General features: G+C 43.7%; 1 protein-coding gene across 1 annotated transcript in view; it reads right to left on the reverse strand.

The window, feature by feature from the left end:
• Positions 1–9295: 9295 nt before the first annotated feature.
• Positions 9296–22558, reverse strand: part of HS1BP3 (HCLS1 binding protein 3) — a 35013-nt gene continuing 21750 nt past the window's right edge. The window contains exons 5-7 of the mRNA XM_083495688.1: positions 19062–19219; positions 17788–17923; positions 9296–13739 (exon numbers count right to left, since the gene is read on the reverse strand). Of these exons, the coding sequence (XP_083351814.1) occupies positions 13511–13739; positions 17788–17923; positions 19062–19219 (523 nt within the window). The 3' untranslated portion in view covers positions 9296–13510. The remainder of the gene's footprint in view (positions 13740–17787; positions 17924–19061; positions 19220–22558) is intronic.

Consider the following 22558-nt stretch of genomic DNA (forward strand, 5'->3'; position numbering starts at 1 on the left):
TGCCCCAGCCACTCTGGGTGGCTTCCAACAAATTAAAACACAGTAAGATAGTAAGACAGTTATGTCTTCTTTTTGGTTAATACCAGCAGGGTGCTGCTCCTGCTCAGACGTCTGATGCCAACCTCCATTAGCAAACATGCCAAGCTGAACAATTATTTTTGTAAACCTGTTTGGGGTGGGGAACAGGGATACACAGGTCTGATTCTGAATCTAGTTTGCTGGCATTTTTCACAGTGCTATAACACCAGGAGTCCTTTCCATTCCAGACTGCTGTTTAACCCCCTTTTCGCCACGGACTGTATGAACAGTTATTAGTGTTACAAGAGCTCCACCTGCATTCGGTGACAGGGACAACAAAAAGCTTTATGAAACAGGCGAGGATTTCCGTGGCCAAAATGCATGCATCCGCTCTAGGATTTGTGGCTTGAGATGATAAATAGGAAGATGGGAAGGGTCTCTGTACCAAGTCAGGACATTTTGCTCACCTGGCCTTGTTTTGCCTATTTTGATTAGAAATTGCTCTCCAAGGTCCTAAGCAGGGAGCTTTCTCATCACCTACCAAGCAGAGATGCCAGAAATAGAACTTGCTTTTCATGTTTGCTTTTATTAAAGGTAAAGGAGCCCTGACAGTTAAGTCCAGTCACAGACAGCTCTGGGGTTGCAGCGCTCATCTCGCTTTACAGGCTGAGGGAGCAGGCGTTTGTCCGCAGACAGTTTATCTAGGTCATGTGGCCAGCATGACTAAGCCACTTCTGGCGAAACAGAACACCAAAACCAGAGCAGCGCACGGAAATGTCATTTACCTTCCTGCCAGTAAAAGGTAAAGGGACCCCTGACCATTAAGTCCAGTCGTGGCCAACTCTGGGGTTGTGGCACTCATCTCGCTTTGCTGGCCGAGGGAGGCGGCATACAGCTTCCAGGTCATGTGGCCAGCATGACTAAGCCGCTTCTGGCAAACCAGAGCAGCGCATGGAAACGCCATTTACCTTCCCGCCGGAGCAGTACCTATTTATCTACTTGCACTTTCACATGCTTTCGAACTGCTAGGTGGGCAGGAACAGGGGCCGAGCAACAGGAGCTCACCCCATTGCGAGGATTCAAACCGCCAACCTTCTGATTGGCAAGTCCTAGGCTCTGTGGTTTAACCCACAGCGCCACCCGTGCCCTATTTATTTACTTGCACTTTTTTGGCGTGCTTTCAAACTGCTAGGGTGACAGGAGCTGGGACTGAGCAATGGGAGCTCACCCCGTCGCAGGGATTCGAACCGCCAACCTTCTGATCGGCAAGCCCAAGAGGCTCAGTGGTTTAGACTACAGCGCCACCCGCGTCCTTTGCTTTTATTAGTATTTCTAATTACTATTTAGGTTGTTGTTTGCAAGCCACTTAGAGATTTGTTTGTTTTTCATTGACTAAGCAGTATATACCTTTTGCCAAACAACAAAAATAAAATAAGTGTAAAGTAAGGAGGGGAGAGGACAAGCTATTCCAGAGTTCAGCGAAACTTAGTGTGATCAGTGTGAATTGGCTTCTTTTAGATGGGAATGGAGACGCATGAAAGTGCTTAGTTTGCCCAATTTTCCAGACTGACAAAAAGGCAGTGCTATAATTTAAAGGTCTATAAAGCTCAGAAGCTCGCACATTCATTAGAGGAGCTTGTAATTTAAATAGTCAAGTCCTAACTTATTTTCTGGGAACAATACATCTGATTGCTCTCTGCGAGAAAAAGTTGCAAGAGCCTACCATCTTTTGGAAGCAGTTTCATGTCCGTTTACCTAGGAGCAAGTCCCAGTGAACTCATGGGGCTTACATCTGAGTAGACATGGATAGGTTTGCCTTGTGTGTGCTTTTAAAATAGATCCAATTTATAATAAAGTTATAAATATAACACTATTTGATTAAAAAATTGAAAATAATAATCTACTGCGGATCTCTAAGAAAGAGTAGCCAGTTTTGCATCTTTGCTCTCATATTCTTGTTCAGCACCACAGAATCTATAAGAAATGGCTACTTTTATCTCAGAGGCATGACTTCTGTCAAAAAATTGTTGTGCGGAGTTATGACAATAATTCAATTTCTATTTAATTCCCAGGAACTGGTAGGTAGAAGCAGTGCTTCTTTCTGGGGGTACACAGGGGTACACATACCCCTAAACATTTTGTGAATCTAAGTTTGGCCTCATTGAGGGGCAGTATTTCAGTATGAGTAGTGTTAAGTTGTGGGTGAACATATCAGACAACACAGCGATTCTTCAAACAGCTCTTGTTTATGCACAGGCCAGAACTGAACTGAACTGAAGGGTTCAGCCAGCCGGCTTGTATAGAGCTCCACTACAACGCAACAGTAACAACTTTTTGTAACTATCCAATCACTTAACGTCAGTTTCAATTCCTAATTTGCATATGTGGACCTGAGTGAAAACTATCTACAGTATCCCCCTGCTGGCCCAGGGTGAGAACTTCAGTACAGAACAAATAGGAAAATGAGAGTACCCCTAAATATATTTTTTAGAAAAAAAGCACTGGTTAGGAGAATGCTTGTCACACCACTACTCAGAATCTTCCACCTGAGGCGGCTACCTTACTATACCTAATGATAGGGATTGCCCTCTTCAAAATATCCCCCAAATACGCTATGGGAATAGTGATTTGCCAGGGACAATAGCCAGAAAAAAATTAAATAGGAATAGCCAAAGTATTTCATGGAACCTCTTCTGTTTACTACAATGTTTGGTTCCTCCATTCTTGACCATGAAGAAGAAAATATCCCCAATCCTTAAAAAAGTACTTATTTCCCATCCTTAGAGCACCCAAGGACCCCAGAGAGGGTGGAGTAAGACAACTGCTCCCACGTTTTCTCATGACACTTTCCCCCCTGAAGCTTCTGCTATTGGCCATTTTCGGAAATCAGGTTGAGAACTGGAAGGATCCTAGCTCATGCCATGAGTCATACTACTCATCCTTGTGTTGAAGTGTCAAGCATACCATGAGATGGCCCTGGGCCCACAAAAGATTTCACCCAGGAGGTGATAGTATGCTCCTTTGATACCAGACACCAAAGGCTGACGTCATGCCATTCCACTGTCCGCCTGAAACTACATTTCTTCATCTGCCCCCAGATTCCTGCTGCCAACTCTAGTTTATTTGGGAGGCCAGGCAGGAAAGATATCAAAAGCTATCCAAACATTCTCTCAGAATGCCAGTCCGGTGTTACTGGCACCAGTCCTCCGAGATCTTCTTCCACCAACAATTTGCTTGTCATTCAAAGTGTTCCCTGCTAATACTTGGGCAATGTCTGCATTGCTGGAGTCCTGCTGGCGGGGTATGGGAGGAAGGGAGAGTGCACTCTTTAAATTAGGAATGGATTGAAAAGTTTGATCTAAGAAAAACACGTAGACCTATACAGTGGTACCTCAGGTTAAGTACTTAATTTGTTCCAGAGGTTCATTCTTAACCTGAAACTGTTCTTAACCTGAAGCACCGCTTTAGCTTTAGAAATCATGCCGCCGGAGCACGATTTCTGTTCTCATCCTGAAGCAAAGTTCTTAACCCAAGGTAATATTTCTGGGTTAGCGGAGTCTTTAACCTGAAGCGTATGTAACCCGAGGTACCACTGTATTAGATTAAGGTCTGGTTAAGTACAACAACAAGTTCCCCCTCTCCCTTTTTGTAACATACAGTGGTACCTTGGGTTACAGATGCTTCAGGTTACAGATGCTTCAGGTTACAAACTCCGCTAACCCAGAAATAGTACTTTGGGTTAAGAACTTTGCTTCAGGATGAGAACAGAAATCATGTGGCAGCGGGAGGCCCCATTAGCTAAAGTACCTCAGGTTACCTCAGGTACCTCAGGTTAAGAACAGTTTCAGGTTAAGAACGGACCTCCAGAATGAATTAAGTTCTTAACCCGAGGTACCACTGTATCTTTGTTGTTGTTCTGTTTTCTACATGAGTACTATTTCTTGTTTCTTCTTATTATTTGTGTCTTCTCTTGCTCTGTGCTCTCTGTGGTTTCAGGTAGGAGTCTTTCAAAGCCCTACCTGGAGATGCTGGTGATGGAAGCTGAGACCTTGAACTGTAGTCACAGAGCCACGGTCCTTCCTATATGCCCTTCCAGCTTAGTCTTTCACCTCAGAGGAAAGTCTCAGGGAGAGCTCTGTAGGCTCCTAACCAGCAGGAAGGCCTAAATTTGGATGAAACCTAGTCAATGAAACAGTGAGTGTGAGATGGCTGAGCCTGAAGGCATTATAGCAGAAGTGTGCTCAGCACTGTCTGGCAGCATCGGTCTGCCACAACAGCTGCTGGTAGAAAGATCATGTTGCTTCTTCCATGGGGAACAAGCATTTGAAACTTGCCCACATGAACTCAGCCGGGGATTGTTTGGCATGAATTAAAAGCAGCAGGTGCCTAGATGAAAGGATTTTTAAAACAGTTACAGCCTTTGCTATCACCAGCAGCCACAAACAATTCTGCTGTAACAAATCATTAAAGGAAGTCTAGAATGGGGTGGGGGATCTGTGGTCCTCCAGATGTTGGTGGAGTAGATGTTCTATCATCCTGAACCATGCTGGAGCCCGAGAACATCTGGAGCAAGTGCTCTGGCACTAAGCTACAGCCTCAACCAGTTAATGCCATAAATGCTTATGTGGAGCCTGAACTCCACAGTCAAGATTCCACACATGGCATATTCCAGCCTTTGACAATCTTCCAAAGGTTGTAGACTCCAACTCCCATCAGTCCCAGCCAACATAGCGATGGGAGTTGCAGTCCTAGGTCTTTTGACTCTGTCGGGTTTGTAGTACAGTGGTACCTCAGGTTGCATACGCTTCAGGTTACAGACTCCGCTAACCCAGAAATAGTACCTCAGGTTAAGAACTTTGCTTCAGGATGAGAACAGAAATCGTGCTTTGGCGGCACGGCGGCAGCGGGAGACCCCCATTAGCTAAAGTGGTGCTTCAGGTTAAGAACAGTTTCAGGTTAAGAACAGACCTACAGAACGAATTAAGTACTTAACCTGAGGTACCACTGTATTGACATTTCAACAATTGTTTTGACAAATCTGTGCTTATTAGAAAAGCCTTTTGCAGTCAAATGCTCTGCCACATTTCATAGGTGGTGGATCGTAAGTATGCAAGGGTGTTTTGGGAAATGATATATGATGAGATAAAAATGTTTAAAATGAGTATACCAAAAAACAAACCCTGAAGTGTTTTTGTTAAGGATTATAAGGACAGAAATCCCCCTAAATATGTTAAAGTTGTTTATGTTATGCACAGCTAGGATTGTATATGCACAGAAATGGAAGGAAGAAGTTGTTACCAAAGATGAATGGATAATGGACTATGCAGAACTGGCAAAATTAACAGCAAAATTAAGAGGATCTAATGATGAGTGTTTTACAGAAGAAAGGATGCCTTTTTCAGACTACTTAAAGAAATATTATAGTATGATGAACTCGTGAGCAGGATTTGAGCCATGAGCAACAGAAATAATTAGATTATAATATTGTGATTATGATTTAATACATAGAAGATAGCAGAAGGGGAGAAATAACAACTCCATTTAAAATGGGGTGGGAAGATGACAAAAATAAAAGACGTGATTGTATTTTGATTGTTAAAAATATTGAAACTTAATGAAATATACCGTATTTTTCGCTCTATAACACGCACCCGACCATAACACGCACATAGTTTTTAGAGGAGGAAAATCCGTAGGCATGCCACCCGTAGGCATTTCCTTCATAACACGCACAGACATTTCCCCTTACTTTCTAGGAGGAAAAAAGTTAGAGTTATGGTGCAAAAAATACGGTAATTGGGAGGGGAATGAAATGCCTTTTGCAAATGCTCATTTGGAAGAGAACTGTATCCTTCTCAACAGACATCCTTCTGACTTTGATTACCGGATCAAATCTGAGGTTGTCATCTCTGAGCGCATCAACATGGCCCACACTGGGCAACACTTCACTGACGATGAGATGCATTATCTTACATCCAGACATTGCAACACAGTAAACAGGGAAATTACATGGTACCCCTAGCTGCTAAAGAAGCTAAGAAGGCAGGATTTGTATTAGACTACGACTGGAAAGTGTGTTGGAACATGCCAGCAAACATGTGGTAAGATAGCATTTTCTAAAACATTCCATGGATAACAATTAGATTTGCCACAGTGGCCTAGAGGAGTCTACTTCTCATTGTTTGCACGGCTCTGTTTACGAAGAGTCTGGTCACAAATTTTAAATCATGGCTTATGGGTAAGTATTTCATCACACTGAATTATTGTCTGACTTCATTCATTATCAGGATTTTACATCTTTACTCAAAACACTCAGTTATCGGGGTTGCTGTCTCCACTATTCTTTCAATCTTTGATCTGTGGCTGTAGATTAGTAAAGGTAAAGGGACCCTTGATCATTAGGTCTGGGGTTGCGGCACTCATTTCGCTTTATTGGCCAGCATGACTAAGCCGCTTCTGGCGAAGCAGAGCAGCACACGGAAACTCCGTTTACCTTCCCGCCGGAGCAGTACCTATTTATCTACTTGCACTTGGACATGCTTTCGAACTGCTAAGTTGGCAGGAGCTGGGACCGAGCAACGGGAGCTCACCCCATCGCGGGGATTCGAACCGCCAACCTTCTGATCTGCAAGTCCTAGGCTCTATGGTTTAACCCACAGCGCCACCCACATCCCTTGGCTGTAGATTAGGGTTTCCCAAACTTGGGTTTCCAGCAGTTTTTGGACTACAGTTCCCATCACCCCTAGCAAGCAAGACCAGGGGTCAGGGATGATGGGAATTGTAGTCCAAAAAGAACTGGAGACCCAACTTTGGGAAACCCTGCTGTAGATCAAGCGCCTTCAAGATCAAAGACTCACCTTTAATCTAAAACTGCAATGGGGATTTAGTTTAAAATACTACAGCCGTTTCTTCCATAGCAGGGGTAGAGCGCATGGTGACCTGCAGATCTTTTGGATTACAATTCCTCTAATTCCTGAAAATTGAGCAGGCTGCCTGGGGCTGGTGGGAGTTGTATGTCACAATGACTTGAGGGCACTGTGTTGGCTATCCGTGTTCTATACCAGCCTGCCACTCTGCTTCCCAGTCCTATCCCAGGGCTGGGAATAATACATATTTGCTCCACTCTTCAGAGAACTCTAACACTGCACATGCCACTTATTTTAGTGATGCTTCTCCTGCTACTTGAGAATGAATTAATGGCCTAATGTGTGCAGTCCTTAATGATGTGTCAGTGTGGTGCTAGCCTGTTGTGCAAAACAAAGAGATAGGTTGGGGGCTTTATTTCTCTAGATCAAGGGTCAGCAAACGTTTTCAGCAGGGGGCCGGTCCACTGTCCCTCAGACTATATTTTGGAAAGAAAAAGGGAAAAAATGAATTCCTATGCTCCACAAATAATCGAGAAGTGCATTTTAATTAAAAGGACACATTCTACACATGTAAAAATATGCTGATTCCTGGACCATCTGTGGGCAGGATTCAGAATGCGATTGGGACTGATCTGGCCCCTGGGCATGAGTAGAACGTGTGCTTTTATTTAAAATGCATCTCTGGGTTATTTGTGGGGCATAGGAATTCGTTCATTCCCCCCCCCCAAAAAAAAAATAGTCCGGTCCCCCACAAGGTCTGAGGGACAGTGGACCAGCGCCCTGCTGAAAAAGTATGCTGACCCCTGGTGTAGGGTGCCTGTATTTTGCTAGCTTCCCATGTACCCTACCTGCAGATATATATATATATATATATATATATACACACACACACACACACACACACACACACACACACACACACACGTCTTCAATCCTCTATTCTTCCAAGGAAACATATTCTCCAAATCTGGCTTGCAATTCCCTACTTCCAAGGAGCAGGAAACACAGTCACACACAGAGAATATCCTGAACATTTGTTAACTAGGACAACAACAAACTTAATCTAGTTTGATGTCCTAGCTAATAAAAACAAACATTAGCCAGTTCATTTCTTGCCAGCTTTGTAGGGATGCTGTTTTTGACACACATACTAATAATCCATTGCCAGCTTTCAGTTGATGTGTAACTGTGGATATAAGCCTCGCTGACCACATTTGATGGGATCATTCACCACTTTCTTATTATGATCTCTTCTCAAACTTGGCGTGTCAGAGCGCACACGTTTCGCAACACGGCTAATTATTTAGAAATCGGATACGCCAGGTAAAAACACTGTGTCAACAAACCCAGTGGTTTCTTATACAGGAGAATCCTGGGTCTCTGAAAAAGAAAAAGCGGGGAGCCTACAGAAAAACAGAAGGAATAGCACAATAGAGTCAGAGAGCAAATTGAACCTTTGATTCATTTAATTATTTCTCAAAAACCCGACCAGCACCAGCAGCGTTGATAGCTCTAAGTCAATGAATCAATTGCGTGATGCTTCTGGAGCAAATTTTTTCTCTCTTTGCATTTTTCACTTAATAAGAGGGCAAGATATGACCTCTTGGCATTTCTGGGTGGATACATCTGATGCATTCACTTCAAAGATAACAAGTATTGTTCTTGTAGTAGATAGGTAGCCGTGTTGGTCTGCCATAGTCAAAATAAAAAAATTCCTTCCAGTAGCACCTTAAAGACCAACTAAGTTAGTTCTTGGTATGAGCTTTCGTGTGCATGCACACTTCTTCAGATACACTGAAACAGAATACACTGTTTCAGTGTATCTGAAGAAGTGTGCATGCACACGAAAGCTCATACCAAGAACTAACTTAGTTGGTCTTTAAGGTGCTACTGGAAGGAATTTTTTTATTTTAAGTATTGTTCTTTTCATATTCTAAAACATTCTGCATGTGTTTTCCTTTGCACATGGGCTTGCCAGACAAAGATAGGATTCCTGTGCCTTTTAAAGTTAACACTGTCCAACTAACCAGTGGTTAAACCACTGATTTCAGTGGGCTGGATGCAAACCAAACATGCAGAAGGTTCCAGGTTCAACATCTCGTATCTCCATGTATGCTGGGAGGGACCGTGCCTGTAACATAGCTGTCAACTTACAGATTTGAAAATAAGGGACCAGCAGCCTCGAAAATAAGGGATCAGGAGCCAAAATAAGGGATTTTGCTTAGCTTATACATCAATCCGCCACTAATGGAGCCATGCTGCTTTGGCTGCGACTGTGTTTTGCAGGGGGTTGGACTAGATGATCCTAAAGGTTTACAACTCCGACCAAAGAAGAGTGGCAGACAAAACTGATGAACGACGTCGAGATGGCAAAGCTTACAGGCAGAATTAGAAACCAGGAAGAGGACCTCTTTAATAAAGAATGGGGAAAGTTTATAATTTATTTGAAAAGCTATTGTAAAGAGTTACATACGTTGGTAGGATTGACAGAAAACTTGTAGTAAAATTTTGAACTATGGATGGACAAATGATTTATAAAAATAGAGTTATGAAAGGGATGCAGAGGGGGAAATCACTACATTAAGATGGTGCACTGGTTGGAGGGTATGCTAAGCAGCACATCGGGGCTGCCGTCGTCCCAGCGCAAGGAGTTCTATCGGCCCTTCCCCGCCCAAGAGAGAGGGAGGGAGGGAGACTCTTGTCCACACCGCCCGCGAGCCTGGCTTGAGGTGGTTGCGGCGCCTCTGGCTTCCCCTGGCAGCACAGTGGAAGTCTCGCAAGAGAGGGGCTGCCCGCCCGCCGCCACCCGTCTCCTCATGACACGCCCCTGAGGGGGAAAAGGGAGAGACAGAGACATGGCAGCTCATGCGTGTGCTCTTTCTTGCTCTCTCAAGGCAGAGGACCCCAAGCCGCTGCTTCCCTCCCGAGCCGGGCGAGCATGAAACCCAGGAAATTTAAGGGACATCATCAATCCGGGACACAGCGGGACACATTGCTGGGATAAGGGAGTTTCCCGCCAAATAAGGGACAGTTGACAGCTATGGCCTGTAACATTGTAGAACAGCTGCCTGTCAGTATAGACAAGGGTTTCAAAAACTGCTTTTGGACTCCAATTCCCATCACCCCTGGCTACTGGCCCTGCTAGCTAGGGATGATGGGAGTTGTAGTCCAAAAGCAGCTGGAGACACCAAGTTTTGGGTGGACTGGTGTAGACAATAGTGAACTAGGTGGACCAACGGTCTGATGCTGTACAACTTAAGTTCCCAGGTGACAATAGCTACTTTACAACTGAGGAATGCTTTGGAATCTTTGCTGAATCCATAGTTCCATGTGCGTCTTGGTCCAAATTTGCCTCTGCCTGACTAAGCTGGGGTGTAGACTGGGCAGTGCAAGAGTAGGAGGCAGGAGGGTGGGCTAAACTCTGTGCCAGAGACTGGCCCACAGGATCCAAGCTTCAGGCTGGTCACCTAAGGAGTATGTATGAAGCAGCAGAAGCTGTTCATGGCAATCAAGATGTTGCTATGCATTAGTTTACCTATCTGTATTCACAAGAGTGTTTCTATTTACTCCAGCACATCGGTTTAGTGTCAACATTATGTACTGTACTGCATGAAACAAACTACTTCTACCTTTAATGCTTTAAAAATGAATGAACAAATAAACTGCGCTGTGCATAAAGAGGAAAGATGTTACTAAACCGTCTAACAGACCCAATCTAAATTGCACTGCTCATTTGCTCTTATAATATATAATAGCATATAATTTGATCTACGGGGCTATTTGTCTTTCAAATCTCAAGAGGGAATATTTAATTTTCATAGTGCTTAATACTTTTATTCAAAACAGAATGATGAACGTTATACATTACAAACACAATTCATTTAAAGTGCTTCAATATTTCCCCCTCCATTCATTCAAAAGGCAACAGAGATGAACTTACTGGCTTGGCAAGTCTCTTGATATGGCTTAACTTCTCCTCAAGAGATATTTGTTTTGTAGGCCTCAGTTACCCAAGAGAGAACGAGAAAGACATAGGATAGGTTCATATAAAAAGAGAAAAACAATTTTAAAGCACTTTCGTCAGCTGTCTAACTGAATTATCAAAATATAGAATCGAGTTGGAAGCAATCATCTCGTTCGAGTGTGCAGAACTTTTGGCTCTCCAGTTGTTGTTGTTGATGATGATTCAATTTCAATACCGCTCTTCATCCAAGGATCACAGGCTGGTTTACAACATAAAAACACAAAAATATGTAACATAGTAACAAAGAAAAACAATAACCCCCACCACACAAAGTTTAAAAGGCCACATAGACTGCTTAATTAGCCAAAGGCCTGGGAGAAAAGGAATGTTTTTTTCTGGCACCTGAAGATATGTAGTGAAGGCCTCAGGCGAGCCTCCCTGGGGAGAGCATTCGTCAAGAGGGGAGCCACCACAGAAAAGGCCTGTTCTTGTGTTGCTGCCCTCCAGACCTCTGACAGTGGAGGCACATGAAGATGGGCCTCAGATGAGGATTGCAGGGTTGAGGTCGGTTCATATGGGGAGAGGTGGTTCTTGTTCAGTTACAACTCCCATCATTCCTGGCTACTGACCATGCTTGCTGGGACTGATGGGAACATCTGGAAGGTCAAAGCATTCTCCATGCCTGATCTAGTTGAATGTCTTGGAAGAAATCCACCACTAAGTTGTGGCATCTGCTTAAAATCCTAAAATTATGTTCATCTTAATGTTTAGTCCAAAAATAACCCTTCTTTTGCAATTTGAACCCCTTGGTTCAGATCATATTTCTGTTCCTTTTCCTGACCCTCTTACAAATAGCATAAGCATCTATATCAAGGGCTTGACATCTATAAAGCTGCAGCTTTTAAATAAACTCACAAAATGCTCGTGAACGTTGGCAGAGATGGATTTACGGGGCTTTTAGCTTACACTGTTCCATATACAACTTAATCTCTCCTCACCCAAAGTGATAGCAAGAAATGCAAAAATTTCGGCTTGTAAAAAGGAGTCTGCACCTTAGCCCTAGGAATGGAGCTGCAGAGACAAAAACCAGATGCTATGATCAAAACTCCCACATTCCTCCACCCTTTTCCTGCTACATAACAAGCTGCTCCTGAAACTCTGGGGGCTATTGAGCATAGTCTCCAATACACCACAACAAACTATGGTCAGAAGAGAAAATCTAGCACTTCTCAGGAAGAAGCACTTGGACATCCCATACACATATAAAGGTAAAGGGACCCCTGACCATTAGGTCCAGTCGTGACCGACTCTGGGGTTGCGGTGCTCATCTCACTTTATTGGCCGAGGGAGGCGGCGTACAGCTTCCGGGTCATGTGGCCAGCATGACTAAGCCGCTTCTGGCAAACCAGAGCAGCGCACGGAAACGGCGTTTACCTTCCCGCTGGAGTGGTACCTATTTATCTACTTGCACTTTGACGTGCTTTCAAACTGCTAGGTTGGCAGGAGCAGGGACCGAGCAATGGGAGCTCACCCCATCGCAGGGATTCAAACCGCCAACCTTCTGATCAGCAAGTCCTAGGCTCTGTGGTTTAACCCACAGCACCACCTGCGCCCCATCTACACATATAAATACCATAAATATGGGGCAATATGGGTCAGGGGGAGGAAATGCTGTATGTGCCCTGTAGCCAATCAATCCGGGGGTGAAGGGGTTTTTTGGCATATTTTCTAGAAAGTTGTCTCAAGGAGATATTTAAACCAAGATGATCAAAGGTCTGGAAACCAAGCCATATGAAGAATGGTTGAAGGAGCTGCGTATGTTTATAGCCTGGAAAAGAAGAAGCTAGGAGGAGATACGAGAGCCCTCTTCAAATATCTAAAGGGCTGTCAAATAGAGGATGGAGCAAACCTGTTTTCTTCTGCTCCAGGACTCGAACCAATGGCTTCAAGTTACAAGAAAGGAGATTCTAACTAAACATCAGGAAAAACCTTCTGACACTAAGAACTGTTTGACAGTGAAACGGAATCCATCAGGAGGTTGTGGATTCTCCTTCCTTTGAGGGTTTTTAGCAGAATTTGGATGGCCATCTGTCATGGATGCTTTAGCTGAGATTCCTGGATTACAGGGGGTTGGACTAGATGACCCTTGGGATACCTTCCAGCCCTACAATTCTCTGATTCTAGGGACAAGGAGAAGCAGTTAAAACTATTCCAATTAAGAAAAAAAAAGTTATTTTACTTTACTCACCCACCTTACTAAGTCTGCTCCCTTTATCCCCTCTACCTCTCAAATAATCAATTTGCCCCCCATTATGTTGCATGAACATATTCCAACAGTTTGAACTACAACTGTAGTACAAAAAAACGAAAACAAAAAAACGAGATAGCACTCTCACTTTCAACAAAATTCTAGCCTTGCTCTTGAAACTCCCTGAAAAAAACAAACATAAGGCATCTTTGATCAGATCCCAGCTGCTCTGCGGTCAGAACACACACACAAGCCGTTCATTGATTTGCTGCTTACAAATCTGCTCTCTTTGCCATAATGAACCAGCAGGCAAGCTGTCAACCCAGGGTGCTGGGCCAAAGACTGCTCTGTCCAACCAGATGCAGAAGGCTGGTGGAAGTTCTTCCTGAAGAAAAGTCTGGCATAGTCTGTGTTTCAGAACAGGCTTGGTTCTTCACTGCTGGTAGATTCGTTTTCTTGAATGTACTGGAGGATATCAACTTCGCCCATGGTCTGAGCCTTTACTTCAGTTGGCTTTGTTTTGGGGGCTGAGGAGAATGGGGGTTTTGCATCAGTTACTGCTGGCTTCTTTGGTAACACTGGCTTAGGTGGTAGCTTGGGCTTGGAGCTTAGTTTCCACATCTTCTCAAAATCCTCTTCCACTCTGAGGAGGAAGAACAAGTTCAAAGACGTGAAGCAAATCTTATTCCGATTGGGGGGGGGGGGATATTTATTTTTGGGTTAAAGATGAAACTTCTACTTCAAAACCTTATCAACAAATAATAATAATATAAATTTTATTTATACCCCGCCCTCCCCAGCCACAACTGGGCTCAGGGCAGCTAACACCAGGTATAAAACATCTGATTAAAATACAACTTAAAAACAAGATTAAAATACGACATTAAAATGCAGCCTCATTTCAGTAGAAACTCAAATCAAAAACTTTTTGGGGATGAAAACGTCATATCTACACCAAGGCCAACTATCCAGACTGGTCCTACGTGGGCCTGGAAAAAAAGCCAAGGAAGTCCTCAAATAGGATTTCCATCACAGAAGGAGAAAGGAAAAAGGATAGAGGGGTAGGGGATTAGGTTGATTCCAAGCCAAAGGCCAGGCAGAACAACAGTACTGCTGCTACGTTAGACCTTTCACGCAAGCTTCACTTTATCACGTAAACCCCGAAAAATAATTGGCTTATTTCCAGTGCCCTCAATCTATCCACAGAAGGATTTCTGCTTGTGCAAAGGACCTTCTCCAAGGTGCAGATTTCAGTTTGGTCACACTGTGTGCAAGAGCCTTGGAGACATTGTAACCAGTGCTATTTTCCTAGAAAAAGAGGTGTCAGGGCTCACCACGAACTTCTCCTTTGTTCTCTTAGAATGGCAATGGCACCCACCAGAGAGGTGCCAGAGCTGTGAGCTCTGGCTGAAAAAAGGCCTGGGCTGTAACAATGGTGTAGAATGGAAAGTGAGAGGCACCAAATTTTGGCAACACGCAGGGTGCCGCTGAAATTTGAGACTCCAAAATCCACCACTGTTTCTCCTCTCTCCCCACCCCCACCTTCCCCAAATCTGCTCCAGAGGGTTGAGAAGAACACCTAGAACAGATTGAGGGGTATGAGGGGGGAAAGTTTTCCATTACACTTAGCACTACTTTGGATACAACTCGTGACTCCTATGAAAGAATGAGGTACATCAAACCCAGGCCAATAGAGAACAATGTTTTCTGAGATTTTATGCATAGAACACAAGAGGCAAAGCAGTTACAGTGGTACCTCAGGTTAAGTACTTAATTCATTCCAGAGGTCCGTTCTTAACCTGAAACTGTTCTTAACCTGAGGTACCACTTTAGCTAATGGGGCCTCCTGCTGCCGCCGCACAATTTCTGTTCTCATCCTGAGGTAAAGTTCTTAACCCATGGTACTACTTCTGGGTTAGCAGAGTCTGTAACCTGAAGCATTTGTAACCTGAAGCGTTTGTAACCCGAGGTACCACTGTATCTGAAAAGTTTAAGAAATAGAAACAAAAAGTGTATCTCATTGTTTATAAGCGTTATAAAGAAACATGGGTGTTTGCTGTCTATTTTTAATTTTAAAGGTTTATAAAGAGCACAGAAACCCACATTCTATTTTTAAATTTAAATATGTTAAGTTTGGTTTAAAAAAGGAAAGCATGTGTTAGAACTTCTTGTCATAATACTGTGATGGTTTAATAGCAGCTGGGTTTGCATGGAAAACATCGGCACTTTCTAATTAGGTCAAATAAGCTAGAAACAAGAAGTTGGTTGCCATGCCAGTTCCAAAGATTCAGCATCTCCACCACCATTTGAAAAGAGAGCAAGAAACAATTATATTTGTCGTAAGAAAATACCAAACGGTCACACCTCAGGGATCAGGGGGGGAAAGAGTGGTTCTAATCTACACCACAAGTTTCCCTATTCTGCATAATGGATGGATGAGGTTGAATCCCGACAAGACAGAAGTAATGTTTTTAGTAGACAAGGGGTAGGCGGATGTGGGGGACTCCCTGGTCCTGAATGGGGTAACTGTGCCCCTGAAGGGCCAGATGTGCAGCCTGGGAGTCATTTTGGACTCACAGCTCTCCATGGAGGCACAGGTCCAGGACAGCTGTCTACTAACTCTATCTGGTCTGCCAACTGAGACCCTACCTGCCCCCAGACTGTTTTGCCAGAGTGGTACATGCTCTGGTATCTCCCTCTTGGATTACTGCGGTGTGTTTTACGTGAGGCTACCTTTGAAGTTGACTCAGAAACTACAACTAAACCAGAATGTGGCTGCCAAACTGGTGACTGGAAGTGGCCGCCAGGACTATATAACACCAGTCCTAAAGGATCTTCACTGGCTCCCAGTACATTTCCAAGCACAATTCAAAGTGTTGGTCCTGGCTTTTATTGCCCTAAAAACAGCCTTGGCCCTGTATACCTGAAGGAACATCTCCACCCCCATCGCTCAGCTCTGAGGTTCAGCTCCTCGGAGGCCTTCTGGCGGTTTCATTGTTGCGAGAAGAGAAGTTACAGGGAACTAGGCAGAAGGCCTTCTCAGTAGTGGCGCCCTCCCTGTGGAACACCCTCCCACCAGATATCAAGGAGATAAAGAACTACACATCTTTTAGAAGACATCTGAAGGCAGCCCTGTATCGGAATGTTTTAAATGTCTGATGTTTTCTTATGTTTCTATACACTGGAGCCAACTGCTTCAGCACCCACAATAATATATTTATGGGGGCTGCCCCCCCCCAAGTCAATGGGCAAAGTTGAAGCCTTTCATTGAGGGTACCCACAATATTCGACACAAGATGGCACCTAAGTTTCTATATGTTTTGGAAGCCGCCCAGAGTGGCCTTTTTCTTACTTTACCAAGCTGGAATAATCCGTATAATGTGATGCATATTCATCTGACAGATGAAGAAACTGTTTGCAGTGGTTTATGTTTAATTCAAAGGTTGTATAAGGTGGTGTTTTGCCCATACAGACAAAATGTCTATCTTTGATTACTGGGGTGAGACAGAAGAAAAACAATAGATGGCAGCTAATGACTGTGTGTGTTCTTCCTTCTCAAATATTCCACTCCAGTAAAAATCAGGCTGTGCCCTGAAGACATCATGCCTTAGAAGATCAAATGTGTTGCCAATGCATAAGAAACAATGTGCAACTAAATTTTTACCTCCGAGTAGATTAAGGTAGGTGTTGCTGATGTGACTTGTTAATAAACGTACTCTTTGTATAAACAAAGGAAGGCCCACAATCACATATTCCAAGGGACCTCACACAGTGGATTCCCCACCCCCCACCCCACTCACATTAGTAAGTAATCATTAAAGCTTTCGGAAAATCACTCAAAACATGACTTTTGGCCTGGACATTTTGCATGCAAGTGCATTCCTGTAGTTAATGAAATGTGAGTCTGTAAAATGTCCCGGATCGCTAATAAAGTGTGCAATTTATTCCAGTCACCTGAAATTCTAAATCATGTTATTGTATGCCTTTAACCTGCAAATGATTGCTAAGCCAAAACTGACCATAAGGAGTTGTGCTACAGATGATGAGTAAGGTTGGTGCCACAATGGTCAAAACTATTAACAATGGGTATTGTTACTCAGAGTAGGCCCACTGAAATCAATAGGCCTCACTTAGTCGTGTTCATTCATTCCAATGGGTTTAACTCTGATTAAAACTATGTTGCATACTACCTCATTCACTATGAATCCTTAGGCCTAAGGGTGGCATCCAGTGAACTTATCCTGCTCACCCAACGACTTCCACTTGCACAACAGAACTTCCTCTCCTTCTTCCTTTGTACCATGTGCCCCCCAAATACATTGGGGGTTCCCAAACCCCTCCAGAGCAGATTTACAGGGTGCACAAGGGGCAGAAGTCCCATTACACAAGTGGAAGTCCTTGCACCAAAAAGACAACTTTGTTGGATACACCATAGAACTGAATACACCTCAACGCTCAGGCTTCATATACAAGTTATTTGCATCATGCGTTAAAAAATACAAATTCTTAGTAAGGGCTAGATCAGATACCAATTTACAGATAATGAAAATCAAGGTCTCAAGCTACCGTTTAGCCTGTTGACATTTCCAAATATGAACCCTTCCAGCATAAGAGTTGCTACATGTCTGTTGCTCTGCAAAGCTAGGGAACACTGAAGACCCTACGACTTCCGATGCATCCAAGATTAGTACCTCAAGAGTTCTTCAGTGTCCTCCTCAAGGCTACCGCTTAATGCATGTTCCGTGCTTGCACAGGCGGTTGGCAACAGCAGCGAGTCACCCAGAGTCACGAATCCACCAAGGTCTGGATCTTCAAACAATTTCAGATCTGATAATTGAACAAAGAGATGACAGCTACATTTGACTTGTACACAGCAGTAGCCTGAATATCGGATCCTCCAAGTGTCCCTGTTTTCCAGTCCCAGATTTATAGAAGCCATCCCGGTTTCTGATTTGATCCTGGAATGTCCCATTTTTCCTTAGGGTGTCCCTATTTTCATCCGAGAAATGTTGGAGGGTATGGAGATATGAGACCCACAAGTAACTATACAACCTTTAGAAGACAGGGAAGTTTTTAAATGTTTAATGTTTCATGGTATTCTGATATATGTTGGAAGCCACCCAGGGTGGCTGAAGCAACCCAGTCAGATGGACAGGGTATGTATTAATTAATTAATTAATTAATTTATTATAATAATAATAAATAAAAAGGTAAAGGGGACCCCTGACCATTAGGTCCAGTCGTGACCGACTCTGGGGTTGCGGCGCTCATCTCGCTTTATTGGCCAAGGGAGCCAGCATGCAGCTTCTGGGTCATGTCACCAGGATGACTAAGCCGCTTCTGGCGAACCAGAGCAGCGCACGGAAATGCCGTTTACCTTCCCGCCGGAGTGGTACCTATTTATCTACTTGCACTTTTGATGTACTTTCGAACTCCTAGGTTGGCAGGAGCAGGGACCGAGCAATGGGAGCTCACCCCGTCCCGGGGATTTGAACCGCCGACCAGCAAATCCTAGGCTCTGTGGTTTAACCCACAGCACCACCCGCGTCCCATAATAAATAGGATGCCCCTATTTGAATCAGAGAAATGCTGGAGGGTATGGAATATTGGCTTTCCTGCCTTCCACCCAATGGGCATAAGCCACCACTGATGACCTCATTCAGCTTGATTCTGAATGCGTCCTTCCCACTGCTGGTCTGTAGCCGCTGGAAAAATATCCTTAAGGGAATGCAGCCCTCATAGGGAGAAAAAGAGGGAGATAGGGGTCTTTGCTTTTAACCCAACTCAACCACTGGAGTCATTACACATATCTAAATGAGCATACTAAGGCATTTTCCATTTTGGAATAAATGACTGTATGCCCAAGCTGCCATAGAGCGATTTGGAGTTTTGCAACTAAGCCTTGCGAAACTTTGGCACATATTTTCGGAGTGTACATCAAGGAGCTGACTAGAAATACACTTACTTTTTTCGGCTGCCAATATCCTCTTGCTGCTGCTGAATGAAAACCCTTTAGCTGAGCCAAACAGTCCTTCATCGGGAACAGCTTCTTCGTCAAAAATCGTTAACTTGGGCTTCCCGTCTTTGGCTGGAGGAGGCGTGGGTTTCTTAGTCTTTTTAGATCTAGAGGTTTAAATGACAGCAGAAAAATCCAGCAGACACTGTTAAAAGTGTTTCTTTTTTTTTCTTTTCCAGAGGAACAGCCACCCTGTGGACTTACAAATTGAATTTTGGGGAGGGGGGAGATTTGTGGCCTGGAGGAGGCGCCCTTTAACATTCTCCCCCATGTCTCTAATCAAAAGCAGCTATTAGCTGCAGAGAGGAAAACACACTGGCACAATTCCACTTGACAGCTGCTTTTCTAAGAGAGAGAGCGGGGGAAAAATAACAGTGGTAATTCTTACTGTGCTGGAAGATAAGAAGAAAGCAGTGCAGAACTCTGCAATGTGCTCATAATGGTATGAAAAGAACTGGCACCCAAAATTGTAATGGAAGACCATTCCAAAAAGAGAGCTTTCTCTGTGCTTTCTGGAGAGGGAGCCGCAGAATAAAGCTCAGGTGAATCCTGCAAAGGATGTATGATCACCCCTAATATGCTATCTTAAAGTAGGCTTTGAATAATAATAATAATAATAATAATAATAATAATAATAATAATAATAAATATTTATACCCTGCCCTTCCTGGTTCAAGAAACCAGGCTCAGGCCGGCTAACAAAAAATTTAAAACACTTAATTGATGCAACAAAAAGCAGGATAAAATACAGTATAAAACGTGAATAACAATAAATTCAGAATTCAAAAATCAATTTAGTGGGGAAATCCATCCAATAAACATTAGATGATCACCAGGGCTAGCTGGCTAAATTAGTCCTATTTGGGCCAACGAGGAGACTGGGGGAGAATTAGCTGTGGGATCCCAGAGCGGGTAATCTTCATAAAAGGGGGAGGGGGAGGGAAGGAAGGAAGGAAGGGGAATAAATGATCAGGCTAAGTTCAAATTGAAAGCCAGGCAGAATAGCTGTGTCTTACAGGCCTTTGGAAGGAAGTTGAATCTTGCAGGGCCCTGGTCTCATGGGACAGAGCATTCCACCAGGTTGGAGCCATCACTGAGAAGGCCCTGGCCCTGGTGGAGGATAATCTGACTTCCTTAGGGCTGATCCATCAGGCTGTTTGAACTGGAAGGGATCGAAGCAAGGTCCTCAAGGTCTTTCTGAACGGCCAACCACTGTCAAGCCTTAACAAAATTCTCCCCAAAGCTTGTGCTCATTCCAGTCAACGTCATATTAGATTTCAATAGCGATCCACCTTAGCCTTGGACACAACTGCCACAGAACTTCTTGAAATGATCACACTATGCTCTCCTTATTTACAGAGATGGCACATCTTTCCGATTCTTTGTAAATGTTACCGTTGCCACTTCCACTTCCCAAATCTGATGCTATTGGAGGTTTCAAGTGCAGAAGAAACGGCAGATTAATATTCTACAGCCTTTAAAACATGTCTTTGGGAAGGAGGAAGTTGTTGTTTTGCTGTTTTGTTCTACAGTGGTACCTCGGGTTACATATGCTTCAGGTTACATACGCTTCAGGTTACAGACTCCACTAACCTAGAAATAGTACCTCGGGTTAAGAACTTTGCTTCAGGATGAGAACAGAAATCGTGCTCTGGCAGCACGGCGGCAGCGGGAGGCCCCATTAGCTAAAGTGGTGCTTCAGGTTAAGAACAATTTCAGGTTAAGAACGGACCTCCGGAATGAATTAAGTACTTAACCTGAGGTACCACTGTACTTATTTACTTGTCTTTATCCTATATTTTGTTCTGTGAACCGCCCTGAGATCTTACGATGAAGGATGGTATATAAATCTTAATAATAATAATAATAAGGCAGTCACAGACACTTAAGGATAATGGAAGTTTTTTTAAAAAACAACAACCAATAATCCATCTGCAAAGTCAAATACTTTGCTGGTTTAGTGACACATCTATTTTTAGATATGCTGAAATAATAAAGATACTCACACCCCAATTAATACACTTTAGCTACATTTCTGTGTGTGCAAAAAAAGAAAGAAAAGGTGTGTGTGTATCAGCATTGGCAGTATTTGCAACCATGTTTCATCCTGCCGATTCCCTTCTATGGAAGGGAACCTCTCATGAACTGCTTGGTGACTAATATTTTACCAGCGACACAGTTCTCCTGAGGTCACTACAAAACAAGGAGGCACCGTTCCCACGAATCTGCATTGAGCAAGTAAATGCCTTCTCTCCCAACCCATTGCAAAAAAGAGTATCCGTCAGCAGTGTAAAATGTACAAATGCAAAATTATAGGGATTTCTGGGAGAGTTGAACGGTGAAGCCAGCAGCAGCCAAAGGGGGATGTCTGTCCTGCTCCCAAATAAGGGTGACTGCTGAGTCAAAATCCAGTAAGAGGGATTAAACTGAGGAAGTGAAATTGATCAGAAGTGCCACCGAGCGCCCGAGCATGACGTCACCACAAAGAGCCAGGAGAGCACAATGTTCCGTGGGAACCGACAGAAGCCCTCACAATTCGCCCTGGCGCTGGTTTATTAATAGCACTGTTTGCAGCTTCCCTGAAGTAGCCCTGCTTTTCACAAAAGTGGGCCTTTGTCAAGCTTACTTCAAGAGGCTTGTTGCTGGTGGAGAGGCAGAAAGCTGGCTCTGCCAACATCCCAACGTCGTTTTTACCATTCTTGGCTCATTGGTGCTATTTTCCGGAAGCAAAATAGCGATGGGTTCACGGAATACATTCAAGGTCTAATGCAGCAATTCTCAAACTTCTTTTTCTCTGGGTCACACTCTGGGTCACACACTGGTCAGAATAAAAATTTGCTCACACCACACAGATATTTTTTAAAAATTGATAAGAAATACCTTGGAAAGCGAAAAGGAACAACTCTTAGCAGTGATTGATTTAAAAACATAGAACACAACTACAGTGGTACCTCGGGTTAAGTACTTAATTCGTTCTGGGGGTCCTTTCTTAACCTGAAACTGTTCTTAACCTGAAGCACCACTTTAGCTAATGGGGCCTCCTGCTGCTGCCATGCCGCCAGAGCCCGATTTCTGTTCTTATCCTGAAGCAAAGTTCTTAACCTGAGGTACTCTTTCTGGGTTAGCGGAGTCTATAACCTGAAGCGTATGTAACCTGAGGTACCACTGTACTTTATAATATGATCATGGAGCCTCCAAATGGTATAAAACAATGCAATGACAAGAACATGCCCCATTCATTGGGGGAAAGGGGACAAAAATGTTACACAAAACTCTAGCTCTATTTTTAGCACTCAGCGTTTCTTGCCCATCCCCCGCTCTCCTCCAAACATTTGTCATCTGCAAGATGCTTTATGAAACATGACAGGCCAACCGCGCTAGCTGGAAATTCTACGATGATTTCAAGCATCCCCCTAAAATTTTTTGTGTTCACAACTAAACGATTG

The sequence above is a fragment of the Podarcis liolepis genome (assembly GCF_965112155.1).
Source record: "Podarcis liolepis genome assembly, chromosome: 3".
NCBI lineage: Eukaryota > Metazoa > Chordata > Lepidosauria > Squamata > Lacertidae > Podarcis > Podarcis liolepis.